This window comes from Mus caroli, unplaced genomic scaffold (genome assembly GCF_978045245.1).
Source record: "Mus caroli unplaced genomic scaffold, Mus_caroli_1 scaffold_14, whole genome shotgun sequence".
Taxonomy (NCBI): domain Eukaryota; kingdom Metazoa; phylum Chordata; class Mammalia; order Rodentia; family Muridae; genus Mus; species Mus caroli.
The window spans coordinates 106,598,809-106,619,355 of NW_028227269.1; the positions used below are offsets into that span (position 1 = coordinate 106,598,809).

At 42.4% G+C, this 20,547-nt stretch overlaps 1 protein-coding gene across 3 annotated transcripts in view; it reads left to right on the top strand.

The window, feature by feature from the left end:
• The window catches only part of Evl (Enah/Vasp-like), a 125,133-nt gene that overhangs the window by 26,959 nt on the left and 77,627 nt on the right, over positions 1 to 20,547 (top strand). Inside the window, exon 1 of one of the 3 annotated variants that reach the window (XM_021178558.3) lies at positions 16,749 to 16,973. The exons of 1 other annotated variant lie outside the window; for it this stretch is intronic. In XM_021178558.3, coding sequence (XP_021034217.1) covers positions 16,951 to 16,973 — 23 coding nt within the window. In that variant the 5' untranslated portion in view covers positions 16,749 to 16,950. Of the gene's footprint in view, positions 1 to 16,748; positions 16,974 to 20,547 lie in introns of those variants that run through there. One more of the 3 variants, XM_029484430.2, reaches the window with a different exon arrangement.

The following is a 20,547-nucleotide window of genomic DNA, read 5'->3' on the forward strand; positions in this document are numbered from 1 at the left end:
ATCACGTGGTTTTTGTCTTTGAGTTTGTTTATATACTGGATTACATTGATGGATTTCCGTATATTGAACCATCCTTGCATCCCTGGGATGAAACCTACTTGGTCAGGATGGATGATTGTTTTGATGTGTTCTTGGATTCGGTTAGCGAGAACTTTATTGAGGATTTTTGCATTGATATTCATAAGGGAAATTGGTCTGAAGTTCTCTATCTTTGTTGGGTCTTTTTGTGGTTTAGGTATCAGAGTAATTGTGGCTTCATAGAATGAGTTGGGTAGAGTACCTTCTGTTTCTATTTTGTGGAATAGTTTGTGAAGAACTGGGATTAGATCTTCTTTGAAGGTCTGATAAAACTCTGCACTAAACCCATCTGGTCCTGGGCTTTTTTTGGTTGGGAGACTATTAATGACTGCTTCTATTTCTTTAGGGGATATGGGACTGTTTAGATCATTAACCTGATCTTGATTTAACTTTGGTACCTGGTATATGTCTAGAAACTTGTCCATTTCATCCAGGTTCTCCAGTTTTGTTGAGTATAGCCTTTTGTAGAAGGATCTGATGGTGTTTTGGATTTCTTCAGGATCTGTTGTTATGTCTCCCTTTTCATTTCTGATTTTGTTAATTAGAATACTTTCCCTATGCCCTCTAGTGAGTCTGGCTAAGGGTTTATCTATCTTGTTGATTTTCTCAAAGAACCAGCTCCTCGATTGGTTGATTCTTTGAATAGTTCTTCTTGTTTCCACTTGGTTGATTTCACCCCTGAGTTTGATTATTTCCTGCCTTCTACTCCTCTTGGGTGAATTTGCTTCCTTTCGTTCTAGAGCTTTTAGGTGTGTTGTCAAGCTGCTAATGTGTGCTCTCTCTAGTTTCTTTTTGGAGGCACTCAGAGCTATGAGTTTTCCTCTTAGAAATGTTTTCATTGTGTCCCATAAGTTTGGGTATGTTGTGGCTTCATTTTCATTAAACTCCAAAAAGTCCTTAATTTCTTTCTTTATTCCTTCCTTGACCAAGATATCATTGAGAAGAGTGTTGTTTAGTTTCCACGTGTGTGTTGGCTTTCTATTATTTATTTTGTTATTGAAGATCAGCCTTAGTCCTTGGTGATCTGATAGGATGCATGGGACAATTTCAATATTTTTGTATCTGTTGAGGCTTGTTTTGTGACCAATTATGTGGTCAATTTTGGAGAAGGTACCGTGAGGTGCTGAGAAGAAGGTATATCCTTTTGTTTTAGGATTAAATGTTCTGTAGATATCTGTCAGATCCATTTGTTTCATAATCTCTGTTAGTTTCACTGTGTCTGTTTAGTTTCTGCTTCCATGATCTGTCCATTGGTGAAAGTGGTGTGTTGAAGTCTCCCACTATTATTGTGTGAGGTGCAATGTGTGCTTTGAGCTTTACTAAAGTATCTTTAATGAATGTGGCTGCCCTTGTATTTGGAGCATAGATATTCAGAATTGATAGCTCCTCTTGGAGGATTTTACCTTTGATGAGTATGAAGTGCCCTTCCTTGTCTTTTTTGATGACTTTGGGTTGGAAGTCGATTTTATTAGATATTAGGATGGCTACTCCAGCTTGTTTCTTCCTACCATTTGCGTGGAAAATTGTTTTCCAGCCTTTCATTCTGAGGTAGTGTCTATCTTTTTCTCTGAGATGAGTTTCCTGTAAGCAGCAAAATGTTGGGTCCTGTTTGTGTAGCCAGTCTATTAGTCTATGTCTTTTTATTGAGGAGTTGAGTCCATTGATATTAAGAGATATTAGGGAGAAGTAATTGTTGCTTCTTTTTATTTTTGTTGTTAGAGTTGGCATTCTGTTCTTGTGGCAGTCTTCTTTTAGGTTTGTTCAGGGATTACCTTCTTACTTTTTCTAGGACGTGGTTTCCGTCCTTGTATTGGTTTTTTTCTGTTATTATCCTTTGAAGGGCTGGATTCGTGGAAAGATAATGTGTGAATTTGGTTTTGTCGTGGAATACTTTGGTTTCTCCATCTATGGTAATTGAGAGTTTGGCTGGGTATAGTAGCCTGGGCTGGAATTTGTGTTTTCTTAGTTTCTGTATAACATCTGTCCAGGCCCTTCTGGCTTTCATAGTCTCTGGTGAAAAATCTGGTGTAATTCTGATAGGCTTGCCTTTATATGTTACTTGGCCTTTTTCCCTTACTGCTTTTAGTATTCTATCTTTATTTAGTGCATTTGTTGTTCTGATTATTATGTGTTGGGAGGTATTTCTTTTCTGGTCCAGTCTATTTGGAGTTCTGTAGGCTTCTTGTATGTTCATGGGCATGTCTTTCTTTAGGTTTGGGAAGTTTTCTTCTATACTTTTGTTGAAGATATTTGCCGGTCCTTTGAGTTGGAAATCTTCATTGTCATCTACTCCTATTATCCGTAGGTTTGGTCTTCTCATTGTGTCCTGGATTTCCTGGATGTTTTGAGTTAGGATCTTTTTGGATTTTGTATTTTCTTTGATTGTTGTGCCGATGTTCTCTATGGAGTCTTCTGCACCTGAGATTCTCTCTTCCATCTCTTGTATTCTGTTGCTGATGCTCGCATCTATGGTTCCAGATTTCTTTCTAGGGTTTCTATCTCCAGTGTTGCCTCAATTTGGGTTTTCTTTATTGTGTCTACTTCCCTTTTTATGTCTTGGATGGTTTTATTCAATTCCATCACCTGTTTGGTCTGGTTTTCCTGCAATTCTTTTTTTTTTTTTTTTTAAGATTTATTTATTTATTATATGTAAGTACACTGTAGCTGTCTTCAGACACTCCAAGGTGCCAGATCTCGTTGCGGATGGTTGTGAGCCACCATGTGGTTGCTGTGATTTGAACTCTGGACCTTTGGAAGAGCAGTCGGGTGCTCTTACCCACTGAGCCATCTCACCAGCCCCTTCCTGCAATTCTTTAAGGGATTTTTGTGCTTCCTCTTTAATGTCTTCTACCTGTTTATCAGTGTTCTCCTGTATTTCTTTAAGTGTGTTATTAAAGTCCTTCTTGATGTCCTCTACCATCATCATAAGATATGCTTTTAGATCAGGGTCTAGCTTTTCCGGTGTGTTGGGGTGCCCTGGAATGGGCAAAGTGGGAGTGCTGGGTTCTGATGATGGTGAGTGGTCTTGGTTTCTGTTAGTAAGATTATTACGTTTACCTTTCGCCATCTGGTAATCTCTGGAGTTAGTTGTTATAGTTGACTCTGGTTAGAGATTGGAGCAGATGCTGTGTTCCACTCACCAGAAGTCTTAAGATCCTGTGGCGGGTGTCCTGGGTACCTGGCGGGTGTCAGCAGACTCTGCACCCTAGCTATTCCGGTGCTGGTCGGACCGGAAGGGCTGTGTGAGTCTTTATGCTAGTAGCATACTATCTTGGTGACTGTGTAGTGTGTTTTAAATAATAAGTGTGAGGTCTCCAACTTTGTTCTTTTTTTCAAGGCTATTTTGGATGTTCAGAGCCCCTTGAGATTTTATAATGAATTTTAGAATTGATTATTTTGTATTTCAGGAGTGGTCTTCTCACTATAAGCTCAGACTTGATATAAATCCCAGACTGGCCTTGAACATGCTGTCTCCTGCCTCATCTTCCCAGATTCTCCGATTATATGTGTATGCCACAATGCCCAAAACCAAAACTTTTTAATTTCTGGCTTTTAAAATGCCATTGGGATTTTGTTTTGTTTTAAGACAGCGTCTCCCATTGGTGCCCAGACCTGGTGACAAACTCATATGCTCATGTAATTTTCTTGCCTCAGCTTCCCACATTGCTGGGACTATAGGTGAATGCCACCTGACAAAGTTGGGATTCTGATAGGGAGTATGTAAAACCTATCAGAAATGTAGACATAGTTTAAGGGAGAGTGGAGAGGTGAGACTAAGGAAACATAAAAGGCTGGCAGGAATCACAGGAGAGACTGGAGGTCCTTGTCACCAGGAGAGTGCCAAGAGACCTGGGCCAAAAGCTGTACACTGGCCAGTGTTAAGAGCTAAGGGTTCTTGATTTCCTAGGCCTGTAAGAGCTTAACACTGTCAAGGGCTGAGTATTCCTCAGGCTTTCCTGGAAAGCCAGTGCCACCCACAACCAAGGGCTGAAGAGTCTTGATTCCCTAGGCAGTCACGGCTTGTCCAGCTACAGTCCTGCTGACGCCTACACCAACACAAGGAACTTGCTGCTCCCATCCGCTTGCTGCCACTGCTCACTGTGTTGAGTGGTGAGGGAAAGAAAGGGTAAAGACCAACACTTGAAGAGCTCCTGGTCTGCTACGATTTCATCTAGGTGGATATAAGGACTGGCAGCCAGCTTGTTGGACAACTCTGTAACTGTTTGTCCACTTAGTTTTGTCAGTGTTTATGTCCGTGTTTGAGAGATGTGCAGTGAGGTGTGCTGGTGTTTACCGTTGTATCTCCTGGGGACCTGACCATTTATTTCACTGTGTAATTCCCTTCCTCTGTCCTCAAATGGGCCTGGGGCTCAGGAGCTTCTCTTTGCACTGGCCATCCTTTTCTATCCTTTTCAGTCCAGTATGAATTTAGATGTAGACTGGTTCCAGCTGGATCCTGCTCCATCCACTAAGCATGTCTTTAATTGGAGAATTTAATTATCTTATATTTAAAGTAGTTGCTATTACTTGGTTATTTTCTGTTTGTCTCCCCTTCTCTTGATGCTGACTTAATTTTTGTAGTCATGTGTTTTAATTTCTTTCTCATTTCTTTTTATGTAGTTTTTGGTATGGGTACCATTGCAATTATATAAAACATCTTAAAGTTACAACAATTTAAACTGACAAGTTGCTGATAATTTAACCCTTTACACCTCACTTTATCACCCTCATTGTATATTACTTATGATACAATCGCTACTTATTATTGCACATTCACTAAAGAAATGGAGCTACTTTCTGTTTACTTTTTAATGTTGACACCAACATTAAATTAACATTTAATTTATACATCTACATTACAGTACTGTGGAATTATTCACCTGGGAATCATATATTCATGAGGTTTGTATTGCTGCCTACTGTCTGTTCAACTTGGAAGACACACTGTAGTGTGTCTGCTGAACAGCACTAATGCCATCCTTGTTTATCTGGGAAAGTCTTAATGTCTCCACTTTTGAAAGACACGCGCCCGCGCACACACACTCGTTCTCTCTCTCTCTCTCTCTCTCTCTCTGTTCACTTTGAATATATCTTCTTACCCTTTCAGCCTTTGGTGTTCCAGCTGGGAATATTCATTTATTTATTTATTTTTGTAGAGCACTGTTGATGTTCAACAAACAGAATAGTTATTATTTTCAAATATATTTCATTGTTATGTCTCCCTTTTCATTTCTGATTTTGTTAATTTGGATACTGTTTCCAAGCCCTCTGGTTAGTCTGGCTAAAGGTTTATCTATCTTGCTGATTTTCTCAAAGAACTAGCTCCTGGTTTTGTTGATTCTTTGTATCGTTCTTTTTGTTTCTATTTGGTTTCTTTCCTGCCCCTACTCCTCTTGGCTGTATTTGCTTCTTCGTGTTCTAGAGTTTTCAGGTGTGCTGTCAAGCTGCTAGTGTAAGCTCTCTTCAGTTTCTTTTTGGAGTCACTTAGAGCTATGAGATTTCCTCTTAGCACTGCTTTCATTGTGTCCCATAACTTTTGGTATGATGTATCTTCATTTTTATTAAATTCCAAAAAGCCTTTAATTTCTTTCTTTATTTCTTCTTTGATCAAGTTATCATTTAGTAGAGCGTTGTTCTCAGCTGGGAACTTTGATAATCTTGCAGAAGAATGAACTAACACTAAAAACTCAATGTCAAGGAATCTGAAATACTGAGTCAGGTGCCAAGTGGTGGTGGCACACATCTTTATTCCTACAGTCAAGTTAGAGGAGACAGAGGCCAGTCTGGAACAGAGCAAGTTCCAGGGTAGCCAAAGGTACATGGAAAAGGATCATAGCATAGAACTGTCCATGCTTCTGACTTACTGAGGTTCACATAGGCCACAGAAGCCTAAATCTGCTTTCTAGGTTCCTCTCAGAAGCTGGTCCATCTTTTGTCTTCATGGGGGAGGGGATTGGAGCTTTCTCTTCACTATTACACTGATCATAAACTGTGTAGTGCTCTCTGGTGAAATAAGCATTCTCTAGGGACTCATTTAACCTGTTCCTATAATTTGTGAAGTAGTGATAAACTCTAAGCTCAAAAGAACAGCTTGGCGCTTAGACTGGAGTGTTCCTCAGTTAGTGTGAATGATAACAATAGCTCATAGGTTTGAGGGTTGTATACTGTGCTGTTCTAACCACTAACATAGGCCATCTCTTCAATCTTTGCCACTGTCGGGGGAGCTAGATGTTGTAATGCTCCCCTTCTTGTAGGGAATAGCCTAGGGCAAGAAGAATGAAGCCCATGGAGCATGCTTGCTACTTGATGGCTCCCAAGCTTGATGGCCACTGTGCTAGTTAGGTGGTCAGAGGTTTAGAGAATTTCTGGATATTCTACATAGTTGCTATCACATTCATTCTTAACTTTTTAAACATGTACAGGTATTTTGCCTACATATATGTCTGTGTACTCTGTGCATACAGTGTCCACAGAGGGCAGAAGAAGGCATCAGATCCCCTGTGACTGGAGCTGTGGATGGTCGTGAGCAGCCATGTGGATGCTGGGAACCCAATTTGGGTCCTCTGCAAAAGCAGTTGTGCTATTAACTGCCAAGCCATCTTTCCAGTCCCTTACATTTATTTTTTTTTTAATTAAAAAGATTTACATATTGTCAGATAGTGGTGGCACACACTTTTGATCCTAGCACTTGGGAGGCAGAGGCAGGCAGATCTCTGAGTTTCAGGCCAGCCTGGTCTACAGAGTGAGATTAGGACAGCCAGGGCTACACAGAGAAACCCTGTCTTTAAAAAAAAAAAAAAAAAAAAAGAACAACAACAAAAAAGATTTTCCATTTATTGTGTGTGTGCGTATACACACATGTATTCAGGCATGGGTGAAAGTCAGAGAACCACTTGTGGGAGTCGATTCTTGCCTTCACCATGTGTGTCCTGGGGATTAAACACTTACCCACCCTGCCAGAGTAATTAAGTCATCATATTTAAATGTGCCTTGGATGGACGGTATGGAGAGAAGTTATTTATTGGAATATAACAATGGCCTTTAGTTTCAATAGAGTCATGGCTTCCATGTGATCAACAAGGTAACTGTCCACATTTCTGTCAATGTTCTGTCTCCTAAAACAGTATCAGGAAGAACCAGCATAAATAAGCACCAATTACAGCCTTTAAGACTTTCTTTATCCTGCCTCTCCAAACCTCCCCATTGCCACCATGGGTGTGTGTGTGTATCAGAAACCAGCTCTGTGTATCATTCCTCAGGTGCCATTCACTTTTTTTTTTTTTTTTTTTTTTTTTTTTTTGGTTTTTCAAGACAGGGTTTCTCTGTGTATCCCTGGCTGTCCTGGAACTCACTCTGTAGACCAGGCTGGCCTCGAACTCAGAAATCCGCCTGGCTCTGCCTCCCAAGTGCTGGGATTAAAAGCGTGTGCCACCACCGCCTGGCTCACTTTGTTTTTTGAGACCCCATCTCTCATTTTGTTTAAAGCTCAGGAAGCCTTGCTGGCTAGGAAGCCTCAGAGACCTACTTGTCTCCTCTTGCCCAGGGCTGGGATGAGAGGGATATGTCAGTGCACCCAGCTTCCTGCATGGGTTCCAGGATCAAACTCACATCCTCATGCTTGTGTGGCAAGCACTTTACTGACTGAGCTCTCTCTCCAGCCCTCTCCAAACTTTCCTCTCCAGCAGACCAACTCTTAAAGCATGTCATCACATGTAGTCATAGCAGCCACTCTGGGACAAAATTTCTTTGTTAGCTTTCCAACCTTGTGACAAGAAGCCCTGGGATATTGGACTTATAAGGAAGAAAGATGCACTGTGGCTTGGTGTCAGTGGTCTTTGTCCATGGCCCTGTGCTTGCTTGCTTTGGTTCTGGTGCAACATTCAACAGCATGGTAGAAACATGTGGCAGAGGAAGTGCTCACCTAGTAGCCAGAAAACAGGAAAAAGATAGGGCTAGCATCCTGTTGTGCTAATGGCTAGCTTTCTCTCATTAGGCTCTACCTCTTTATGTTAGTCATTTTCTTACTGCTGTGGCAAAAGTACCTGGGCAAAAGCAACTTAAGAAGTAAAGGGTTTCTTCTGGCTTTTAGTTCAATGGCAGTGTCCCACCACAGTGCGGATGGCATGGTAGCAAATGAGGGTGCAAGCTGGTCACATTGCATCTCTAGTCAGGAAGTGGAAAGTGAACAGTAAGTGGGGCTAAGCTATAAAACCTCAAGGCTTACACTACAGTGACCCCCTTCCTCCAGCATTCTCCTAAAGGAGCTTCCTAAATGACACAACCAGCTTGGGGCCAGATGCTCAAACACATGAGCCTGGGGTACATCATAGTGGAGGGAGTGCATCTCACACTCGGATCACAACTCCTAAGGATGCTATTGCTACCTAATAGCCCGGCAACCAAGCCTTCAGTACAAGATTTTGGAGCTCTGATCTGAACTTGGGAAGGTGTGAATATCTGGCTTCGTCTTTGACTTGTCTCACTTATTGAAGAAGATAGAGCAGTGCTGGCTTTGAAAGTGATACTGGTGAAGTATTTCGCAACTGATCACGTATTTGCTTTCCATTTTCCTGGTTTTCCATCTATTTCTGGGAATGTATTGACAAATTTCAGTACACCAGGACAATACTGGAACAGGTCCCTTGTTTGGAAGGATGATCTCCTATTTGAAGCCTGCTGACTTGATCCAGTTTCATCTTCCTGTGAACCTCTTAAGTCCACAAGCATCTGACTAACTCACCACCTAGGAGATGCTCTTGTCTGACCCTGGCTAGAACAGCAAAATATGCCAAGTTTCTCCTCACAGAGCTCACATTTCCTTGGCCTATGATGTTAGCTGTAGTCTTCATTTTCAAAAGGATATTTAGAAGAGTTTTTGGTCTTTGCTCTTTTTCATTGTGAGCCTAAGACCATAGTGAAACAATTGAGTGGTGAGAAAGATTACCTGTAACACCTAACTGAAATCATGCTGTTTTTTCTACTGCTGCTCTCGAGGTCAAACTCTACCCCCCACCCTGACCCCTTTTTTCATTTTCTTTTCTTTTCTTTTTTTTACATTCATTTCTTTTGGGAGATGGGGCTGGGAAGAAGGTACCTGTGTGTCATAGCACATATGTAGAGGTCAGAGGACAACTTGCAGGAGTCAGTTCTTTCCTCCTACCATGTGCTTCCCAGGAACTGAACTCAGGTTCTCAGGCTTGGCAGCAAGCACCTTACCCATTAAGCCATCTTGCTGGCTCCGCTACCTTTGTTTTGTTTTTGTTTATGGAACATAACAATTATACACAGTGGGCTTCATAACACTTCTCTGTAACATATTGTGATCTTATTAATTTCTTGATACCATTCCTTACCCCTCCCACTCCAGCTGCATGGCCCAGTAAGTTATAGTAGGGTGGCTCATGGGAACCCAGGCACCTCATCAGTTGAAGAAAATGTCTTGCCTTCCTTTAGCAGAGTTAATTGCTATAGATACTTGGGAGGGGTGGGAGCCCGGAGGTGGGGGTGACGCATTACACTGTGGCTGAGCATTACACTGCCACTGTTCTCAGCACACTGACCAGTTACGAGCCGCTGTAGTTCCCACTGCCCACTGCAACAAACAAACAAACAAAACCCCAACGATAATAACACTCATGCCTTTGGTCCATTTGGAGTTGTTTTATTTTATGCAGGGTAAGACATATAGATCTAGTATCATTCTCCTGTCTACAGACATAATTTTTTTAAAGATTTATTTATTATTATATGTAAGTACACTGTAGCTGTCTTCAGACACCCCAGAAGAGGGCATCAGATCTCATTACAGGTGGTTGTGAGCCACCATGTGGGTTCTGGGAATTGAACTCAGGACCTTCGGAAGATCAGTCAGTGCTCTTAACCGCTGAGCCATCTCTCCAGCCCCAGACATAATTTATAGCACCATTTGTTGGAAGAAGAGACAGTTTGTTCAATTTGTATTTTTGGCATTTTTGACAAAAATTAGGTGGTGGTAGTTGTGTGGACTTACATCTCAGTCCTTTGTTCTCTTCCACAGGGTGTTCTTTTCCCTCCTCTGTGTGTGTGTGTGTGTATGTGTGTGTGTGTCTGTCTGTCTGTAGTATAACTCTGAGTCGGGATTGCTCTGATGTGTTATGTGTTTCCATATGAATTTAAGATTCAAATTTCATCATGTCCTAACTGGGCTAGCTAAAACTGGTCTCTTTGTGTTCATTTCCATTAAAAAATGAGAACCAGATTACCAAAATTACCACCACCACCAAAATAACCCCTCTGATTCCTTGATTCGTAAAGTCCCTGCCCTTTCCTCTGTTCAGTGCCCGCTTATCCTGGCTGTTCCACTCGTACCATGTTAGAGGGGCGAATGCTAAGTTAGCTGTCCTTTATCTAGGGCTTTTCACAAGTTATTCCTCTGTGTTTTAGGATCATTCCCTGATACTTGCTCAATTGGACCTTTGTCTCTCAAATCTTGATGCAAATGCCCTTTTAAAAAAAAAAAAATTACCTATTCTGTTTCTTGCCCCAACCCCAACCCCACACACAGTCAAAACAATCCCTGGCTTATCATCTTTTTCTTATCCATTGTCACCTGGCTTCCAACATTAGAAATAAATCATTAAAGCCAGATGGTAGTGCACATGTAACTCTAGGGATTGAAGCAGAAGGATTTTGAGTTGTGGCCTGGGCTACCTAGAAAGACCCTATACCCTTAAAAGGATATAACTACTCGTGTATGTGTGTATTCATATTCATGTAATACATATATTTATATAACATATAAAAAATACAATTCACTGCTCTGTGGACCATCTAAAATGGTGTCTAGCAACAAGTAGCCCTTCAAATATTGGGTATGTGTGTCCATGTGTGTGGATGTACATGGAGTCTAGGGATTGATGCTTGATGTCTTCATCATTAGGATTTCCATCCAGCCTTATTTTTTAAAGATACTCTATTACAATCTGGATTTTACCAATTCCTCTAGACTGGTGGTCAGCAAGGCTCAGTGCTGAGATTGTAGGCATGCACCATCGTGCCTATCCCAGCTTCTTATGTTAATGCTGAGAATCCAAATTGAGGTCCTTATTTACTTGTGCCATAAGCACTTTTCAGACTGAGCCTTGTCTCCACTATCTCCTTTAAGCCTTTGTTAGGAAAAAAAATCTCTAAGAGAGTGGCTCTCTTTGTTGCAAGAGTCTGCTGTAGAGATGGGAATGAAGAAACTCCCACTTTGGAGCAGTAGTGAATTTTAAGATGTAATCATGTTCACTTTTAGTACATTTCCTTTTGGTGGCTTACTTTAGATTTCCTCAAAATGGAGATATGGAGTGGCTTTGGTTTACATTTTTATTTTAAAGTTAAATATCCCTGGAAGTCCAGTTGAAATGTGTAATGTGGAGGAGGATTTAGGGCTTGCTTACTGTTTCACAGGGTTAGTTCATTTTCATGACAGGAAGCATGCATGGCTCTGAGAGCTCACATCTCATAGGTAAGCTGTAGGCAGAGAGAGAGAGAGTAAGACTGTATCTGGCTGGCTTAGACTTCAAAAGTTCAACCCCAGTGGCACACCTCCTCCAACCAGGTACGTCTATCAATATTCCCTAAGCAGCTTACCAACTGGGAACCAAATAGTTAAAATATGAGCCTCAGGGGCCATTCTCATTCAACTACCATAGTTGTATGTCTATTTTTTGGGACAAACTGTAATATTTGGTGGATTCTGGAGCTGTCTCCTCAGGTCTCCCCAGCCAGCCCTGTCAGACATGTACCTTGTAAAGTTAGGGGCCTAAGTCCTGGGCTAGACAAGTCGTTTAACAGAAGACAGTATGTGAGGGTTTTGTTTTGTTAATTATTTTCGAGGTGATTTTTGAGTTTAGCTTGTTTGTTTAGGAACTGGACTTGGCAGGCTTTTGACACATACACACTAACATGAGCTACCATCAGTTGTGGTTTTTGTGTGCCATGCATTTCCTCATCTTCACAGCATCCCCACAGAGTATGTGCTGTCTTCCTCACTGTGGTATGTGGTGGAGCTTGAGGCTTTCCTAGCCTTTAAGAATAAGCCTTGAGGTTTCTCAATAGAGAGCAATATACTAGCATTCAGAATCCTCCTTACTGTAACCAGTGTGGAGGAAGGTGAAGCATTTCAAGTTAGGGGACCAAGGAGAACTGGAAATGGAGGTACACAGAATACAGAGCCGAGTCAGTGAGGAGACCATCCTGTGCAGCCTCCAGGTTGGCAGCAGTGAGAGGCAGACTGGAGGTAGAGCAGTGAGGCTGTGCAAGCTGACCGCCCAGCTGCAGAGCTGAGACTTCACTGAAAAGGCACCACTGAGTGGTGCAGAGGGTGGAGGAGGGCGGGGAGAAGCAGGGTCTTAATTAGAACTAAAAAAGCCTAGAAAGAAGCAGGCATCTGAGGACACTCCCAAGCACTTCTTACCACGCAGTCCCTACTCATTGGAAACACCCCTGGTTGGGCCATGGGATGGGATTGGTATTTTTAGTCATGACTGATTTCCGTTTGTGTCTCCTGTTTTGTCTCTACACAGTGCAGTAGTGAATGTTCATATCTGTAAATGTCAGGACAGCTTTCTCGTTTTACTTGATTGGCACATCAGACTCTGTTCATATGCTCGGTTCTTATTTTGTTTCACGTACATCATGGCTGTGTGCCCACAACCTAAAAATGTGAAAGGGAAAACAGTTGCCAAGTGAAGCTGGTAGGACATGGGTTTGAGGCTCCGCTTAGTCTCTTTTGAGTGTGAGCCCCAAAGACCAGAATTTTTCTTTCTTGGAAAATTGTTCATTTCACTGAAGAAACCATGTTACTTCCAAAACTTGGGTGTTCGTATTACCCTAAGGTCACTTGTTTGAAATATTCTCATTTAGCTTTTGAGAATTACTAGGGACACAGTAACATTTGTACTGTTTGTGTTGTACATAGTGTGCCAGGTTTTTTTCTCTAGAGAAGCCTAGTCGGCCGTTGTTCAGTGACTGGGGAAGCGTGCTCTGCCATGACCACAGGGAGACACAGGGCTGCATCCATCAGGGCAGCTCTGGTGGTCTATAGAATGGAGAGAGGACCAGCACTGACATATCTGCCAGAGGCAGATATCTTCTGAGGATGTATTTCAGATGAATGGGCTCCGCCGCCTTTGGCAGGAGCCTTTCTATTTTATATCTAAGGCATTTGCTTCATTTAGGGTTACGTGGAAGTGCCAACTTAAAGAATAAGTTGTTGAAAATGAGAAGTTAATGTGTAGTTATTCTCATTTACAAAGGGGATCTAAGTCTCAAAGCAGGAGTACGTATTTTCTGTACCTCGAGCCTTTGACAGATGCCTTGGAGTGACCATTTGTGTTATTTAACACTTTATGGGGCTGCAGAGATGGCTTAGTGGTTAAGAGCTCTGACTGCTTTTCTAGAGGTCCTGGGTTCAATCCCCAGCAACCACATGGTGGCTCACAGCCATCTGTAATGGGATCGGATGCCCTCTTCTGGTGTGTCTGAAGACAGCAAGAGTGTTCTCACATACATTAAACAAACAAACAAACAAACAAATAAATAGAGGGAATTGGAGCTGTTAGAAGTCTTGGCAACTCACTTCAGTCTCGGTCCTCCCACTTTGGAGTTTGCAGTAGCCATGTGGTCAAGGATCTGCCTAATCTGAGGTCCCAACAGCTTGTCAGCTCAGGTTTTTACCTGCTTTCTTCCTGACTGTGTCGGAACAGTTTGAGCCTTTAAAGGTCTCTTGCTCGCTGTAAATCTGGTAATTATAACATTCAGGTGAACTGCATAATGTAACATAAAAAGGGCATAGTGCCCCAGCCCTGCCACAGTAGTTACTTATTTCTATGACCAAAGAAAGACCTGCCAGGAGGTCACTTAAAGGAAGAAGAATTTCTTTTGCCTCATTTGAGGGTATACAGTCCATCATGGCAGAGAAGGCAGCTCTCCATCAGTAGGAACATGTGGCTAGGGCTCTAACGTAGTAGAACAGGAAGCAGAGCCAGGCTGTAAACCTCAGAGTCTACCCTAAACAGCCCACTCTCTCCAGCTAGGTCCCACCTCCAAAGGCTCTGCATCTCCCCAGGGCAGTGCCATCATCAGGAGGTAAAGCATTCAAACCCAAGCCAGCACAGTTCATATCCAAACCATAGCACACCTTTCTTAGAGCCACTAGCTGCCCACCATCTATTGAATCCTCTTCTGGAGACAGCTTGAACTATGGTTCATTGGTATTAAGACACAAGTAGAACATGTTAATTAGACAAACCAGTATCTGAGCCATTGCTCTTCCACTTATAGCTGTGTGATGTTGGGAACATTGTACTTATCATATTGGGCTTTGTTTTTTTATTGTTAATTTAAGGATCTTGGACAGAGATGTCTAAAATGAACTTGCTAGTAGGATTTGGTTTCTTACTATTTATTTGTACCAACTCTTGCCAGGACCTTAGGTATAGCCCAGAATTGTATAACCAGCCCTCCACCAGTGAGTTATAGATGGAAAATAGCCACAGGGCCTAGAAGTTCTGTGCCCCTGTCCTTCCACTTGTACAGACTTGTTTGTTATTCTATTCTATTAAAACAAGGTAACAAGTATTTATATAGACTTTATGTTATTGTTAAATAGTATTAGGTATTATATGCTATCTAGTGATGAGTTAAAGAGTATAAAATGTATATAGATATATGCAAATACTATAGCATTTTACATAAGTGACTTGAACATGTGTGGACTTATCTATTCAGAGGCCCAATATCTCACAGATACCAAGTGATAAATAAATGCATCTCCCTTGACCTGGGACTCACAGGACAAAAATTCCTCCCACCTGCCTCCACATGAATGACCAGGCAGATCACTCCTGAAGAAGGTGCCGCCACACCCCCCGCCCCTCCCCACTCCCCAAAACTGGGTTTCTTTTTGTGACCCTAGGTGTCCTGAAACTCACAAACTGGACTGACCTCAAACTTATGAGTTTTGCCTGCTTCTGCCTCCTGAGTGCTGGGATTAAAAGTATATACCACCACCGCCAGCTGTTCAGTGAGAGAATATCTTGTGAGACAGTAAAGATGATGTAGAACCGTTATTTAATGTTGTATGGTTTATGAGCACACACTTTGTTGGTGCCTGTGTGAGATACACGGGCTGTGTCCATGTTACTACAGCTTTACCTGTGGGGTATCTGGCTTGCCAGCAATTAGCACCAATAGAACAAGTAGGGGTTCTGGGATTTAAAGCCAGGCTGTTTAATGGCTTTGAATGTCCTATTTTTTCTGATACAATGTGATTCTATCAAAAAGCTGTTACCCCAAAAGGTCACACCCAGATGCTTGTGAGACGTACTGGAAAGGTGTTTCGGATCAGCTTGGTAGATCTTCCTCACTCATCCGTCTGTTCCACTGGGTCTGGTCATTGCATTTCCCTGAACTGAGTTCTGGGCTCTTCTTTCTCTGTAAGACAAAGATAGCCACACAAAGAGCTTCACTTTAACCCAGAGTACCTTTGTGACTGTGAATAACTGATTTTTTTTTCTCCTGGACCAGACACAAAGGGTAGGCCAAAGGAGGTTCTTTCAGTAAACCCCCTTTGAGTATGCCCCTTTTGTCATTGCTATCCCAGGAGCTAGAAATACAGAGCTTAAGGATCCCCCATGCTGTGAGGGGACCATGTTGAAGAAACCGTATGTCATAATCCAGGGAGGTTACTGAGTCTTACAGACATGTTAAAATAAGGTGGCATCAAAATCAGATTTGTGGAAGTACTCAATAGATTTTTAGGGCAGTGTGGGATAAGGAAGTCCAGTTACTGATGTGAGAGAGACAGAAATGCTGAAGACAGTAGATGTGAAGAGGGTCTGCCTCCGGAGAACAATTAGCAACTGATTTTTTTTTTTTTTTTTTGTAAAAAGTTGAGTGACTCACAAGTTTTTATTTGAGATTTTTCTCCCATATTTTATAAAGATTTGCAATCCAAATGCTGCAGATTTCCCTTCATGTCAGGTTTCAGGAGGCACCCTCAGTACATTTGCCAAATCTCGCCAGCCTGAGCTTTACAAATGGGTAAACACTCCTCTTTTCTTCTTGGCTGACATCTCATTGCCTTTCTCTTTTATTTTGAAAGATTTACAGCAGTTTTTATACTTCAAGGAATTGACATTATACACATAGTAAATGAATAGTCAAGTAAAGGAGACTGCTAATCATGGGTCATACTAGCTGTGGCATGTTGGTGACACTGAACTTTGACTGTGGCGCTGGAGCAACGTGTGCACCTGCGCTAGTTTGACAGTATGGCAGCACACTAGATTTGGAAGAATTGTTTCATGCTCTGGCTGTCCTTGAAAGGTAGCCCTGCTATCACCTGTATGATGCTCATTTACAACATGGGTTTAGACTGATCTTTGTAGCAGCAACAGCCTTGGGAAGATGAGGTCATTAGGCTGATCACAATGGAGCAGGTCTCATTCTCATTGCAGAAACCCCACCCCAGCACTCTGCACAATTTGTGGAGGTGGGATGTGTTACTTGATTTACCCAGGATCCTAAGCGCACCCTGGGTTCGACTTCTCTAGACTAATCCAGCTCCCAGTCTGGAGTCTAAGCATTCACTGCATTAATCAGGCTTGCTGGAATGATCACATGGTTTTCTTGCTGCCTCCCCTGTTAGCTGCCGCTTGTCAGCAGCTGGCGGAGCTGGAGGCTGCAGGGCCCCCGTCTGCAGAGAGCCTTTTACTTCAGAATATTGGGGGTGTGGAAACCTCACCTCTTTTTTTCTGCACTTTGTAGCATCTGACTGACTAAATGGTTGTCCTCGGTACCAAAAAGGCTGCCATACAATCCAAGGAAATTGCCTCTGACTAGGTCATGTTCGCATTTGAGGAATTCAGGTATGTTCTGGGTTTTCTCTCAGTCTAATGCTGGGTTTTTGTTCTCCCTACGTTTTTGCTGTGTAATGACTGCTTAGGCTCTGACTGACTCTACACACAAAAAGAGGTTCTTGTCTGCATTCGGTAGGGTTTATCGAGGTGGTGAGGGTCAGGGATGTTTGCTACATGGAAGTAAAGCATGGGTAATTGGTTTGATCTTGTGTAGATTCGTAGAGGACCCCACCTCCTGCATTATTCTGTTAGCTGCTTCTGCTGGTGTAGAGTTATGAATACAGAATCGCAACTGTGTCTCCAGAACGAGTCTTTTGCTATCTTTTGTTTTCTTCCTTTGTCAAACTCATGCAGTCTACTGCTGCTTTACAAAAAGGGAACTGTAGCAGAGGGTGAAAAATTCTGCAAATGGATCTGCATGGCTGGATTGGATTTGGCTCTGGCTTTCTGCTATTAAAGCCACAGCCAGGCTGTTTTCTGGGACGTGCCTTGACAACGTTTGTTAGCAGGGTGCTTCTTTCCGGGGCTCTTCCGCTGTTGTCATCATTAGTGTTTCAGATTAGATCCTTTGTGACTTCTTCCTTCTGCTCCTCCATCGCTTTCCGGGGAAGCTATCCGAGTCTGATGATGGGAAGGGATGTGCCAGCAGAGATAGTTCCTAGGGAATGAGAATAAAGGAGGCAGAGAGGAGGCACTCAGACCATTCTGTGCCCATTTCTGTGGACAATGTGTGTGTATGTGTGTGTCTGTATCTGACCTCTGACAGCACCTCCTTTTCCTGTGAAATTTCCATGTGTCTTAGAACAGGGCATAAATACCATGTTGATTGACAGAGAGAGTGATTATACAGGACCTCAGCTTTATCTTGACAGGCAGGATTTTTTGGTTCCTTCTAAATGATACTGCAATAGACATTGAACCTGTAAGAGAAGAGCCAGCCAGTAGATGGAGGATCATTAGGTTTCCATATAGAAAAGTAAGCTTCAAAGAGTGTCTCCACCCTTTGCTCTAAACTTGATGCTGTGGGTTCAGGAAGTTTTCCTTTGTTTCAGAACATGTGTCTGCATTATTCTGAATGAAGTGCACTTGGAAAAAGGAAAGCCTTTTCATGTGGCAACATGCCCCGATGGCATGAGGCCTGTCCCCTTGCAGGATGACCACACTCAGTACTTTAGAATAGCTCCATTAGAGAACTAATTATTTCGTGTCTGGTGTGATACAGTAGATGCACCTATGAGTCAGGAATCCTGTGTTCTTGTCTTGGATTCTAGATTAGCTTTCCATGTCTTGTGAGAGTCACTTAAGTTCTGACCTAGTAAGATGAGTCAGCGTGTAAAGGTGCTTGCAGCTAAGACTGAGAACCTGAGTTTGAACCCTGGCACCCACGTGCTGGAAGGAGAGAACCAACTCCTACAAGTTGTTCTCTGACCTCACACAGATGCACACACATCCCAGTAAGTGTAATGGTGTTCTAAGAGTCATGGAGTTGTAGAAGTTATAAAAGCTGCTGTGATGGCTTAAAGGAGGATGATCCCTACAGGCTAATATAGTCGAATCTTTGGGAACGATTAGAAGGTGTGGTGGCCTTGTTGAGAGAAGTGTGCCACTGTGGAGGTAGGCTTTGAGGTTTCTGAAGCCCATGCCATTCTTTGAGCTTGTGTCTCAAGCTCTCAGTTCCTGCTCCAATGCCATGTCTGTCTGTTGCCAAGCTGGTCATGCTAGTCATGAAACTATAAGCCCCCCATGAACTCTTTCTTCTTTAACTGCCTTGGTCATAGTATCTTATCATAGCAATGAAAAATCACTAAGACAGTTGTAGTTTGTGAAGCTCAGATTTTGTTGTTAGCATTTGGATACAGTCAGCCTTCATTGCCTCTTTGAGAAGAATTTAAAGTCTCATTAGGATTTGTGGTTAAGAATGAAGGCTATAGAGCAATGAAACTGTGCTCACTGTGATAGGCTCTGACCCCAAAGCCAAGAAAGACCTGGTGGAAGGGTCTAAGGTAAAGGCAGCTACCTTGATTAGCTGAGAACATGGAGATGGCATTATGAAAAGTAGACCAGAGTCAGGAGTGTGATCTTCCCTCCTTCAGGATTCTGCCCAGAGTGGTTGCAGAGAATCTTACTAGGTATAGCTTCACAGTGTTAGACAGTGCCCTTCTTCAGTCCAGGAGCTGTGTACCTGTGACTAGGAAATGGTGGCAGGGGACCATAGAGGAGTGTAGCAGTTTAGTTTAGTTTAGTTTAGGGTGGTCTCGAGATTTTAGAATCCCTGAAAGCTTATTGGTAATTCTGTGGCATCTTAAATAAAAAATTCTTACAGAACTTGAATCAATATTTCTAATGAATTCTCAAGTGATTTTGGTACTACAGGTTGAGGGACCAGACATTTAGATCCATTGAGTTAGGAAAGGTAGATTGACTTGCCTGTCACAGAGATAAGAAATTCAAGGCAAAGACAGGGAGGGGGAATCGGTACAAAAGACATCAGGCAGTTCAAGTTCAACCCTCCTTTAGCTTTAGCGTCCACAGGGTGATGGTTCCAGGACTTCCCTAAGGACACCGTACATGATGGAAAGTGTGTGCATGTCACAGTGAACATTCTCCCAAATGCTGCAAATCACCTTCAGGTTACTTATGGTGCCAACTGCATGTAAATGCTGTATACATAGTTGCTAGACTATATGTCCAAAGAAACCAGCCTGTGCATGCTCTCTAAAGATGCAGACTCTTCCGTGTCCCCTCTCCTTCCCCCCTCCCCTCTATTTTTGAGGCAGGGTCTCATGTTGAGCCCAGGTTGGCCTCAAACTTGCTATGTAGCCAAGATGACCTTGAACTCTGATGTTCCTGTTTCCATCTCCCAAGTGCCTGGATTATAGACTTGTGCCACTACACTCAGCTTCCCATATCTTTGATCTGATTTTTTTATCTTCATAACCTGTTATACAAGCAGGTGATCAGCAGTGTGTGCTTATGAGGTTAAAGCACGGCTAGGTCAGTTTGACACTCAGCCCTCCCTCTGTAGAGGTCCTGATGAACAGTGGCTGATAACCCTGCTACTGCCATGTATTACCTCTGTGGACCTAGCAAGTAGCTAGACCTTTCTTAGTGTCAATTCCCTCAGCTGGAAAATGGGGATAGCCATTCTTGCTAAGAAGATCTTTACTGCTGTCAAGATGAGATGGGATAATATAAACTACAAATCATATCAGTTCCTTCTACATGAAGATAGAGGGAGAAGAGGACCCTGGGGCAGCTCCACCAGAGTGTCTACATGTGCTTTTAGGTCTCATGTATGCATACATTTCTCCATACATACCACAGCACTGAGGGCACAAGGGCCACATTCACCTCAAAAAAAAAAAAAAAAAAAGAAATCTAATTTTGATGCAAAATGTTTGCACGCCATCCTCCTTATTGGACTGTGAGTTCCTTGAGAGCTTTGGTGAATGTTATCTGTCTTAAACTTGGGCTAAACTACTAGCAATTGACACAATTTATTTAACCAAGATTCTGAGACAAATAAAGAACAAGCCAGCCATGTGGTTATCTTGGTGCCCTCCTGAGATCTGCCTGTGTTGTG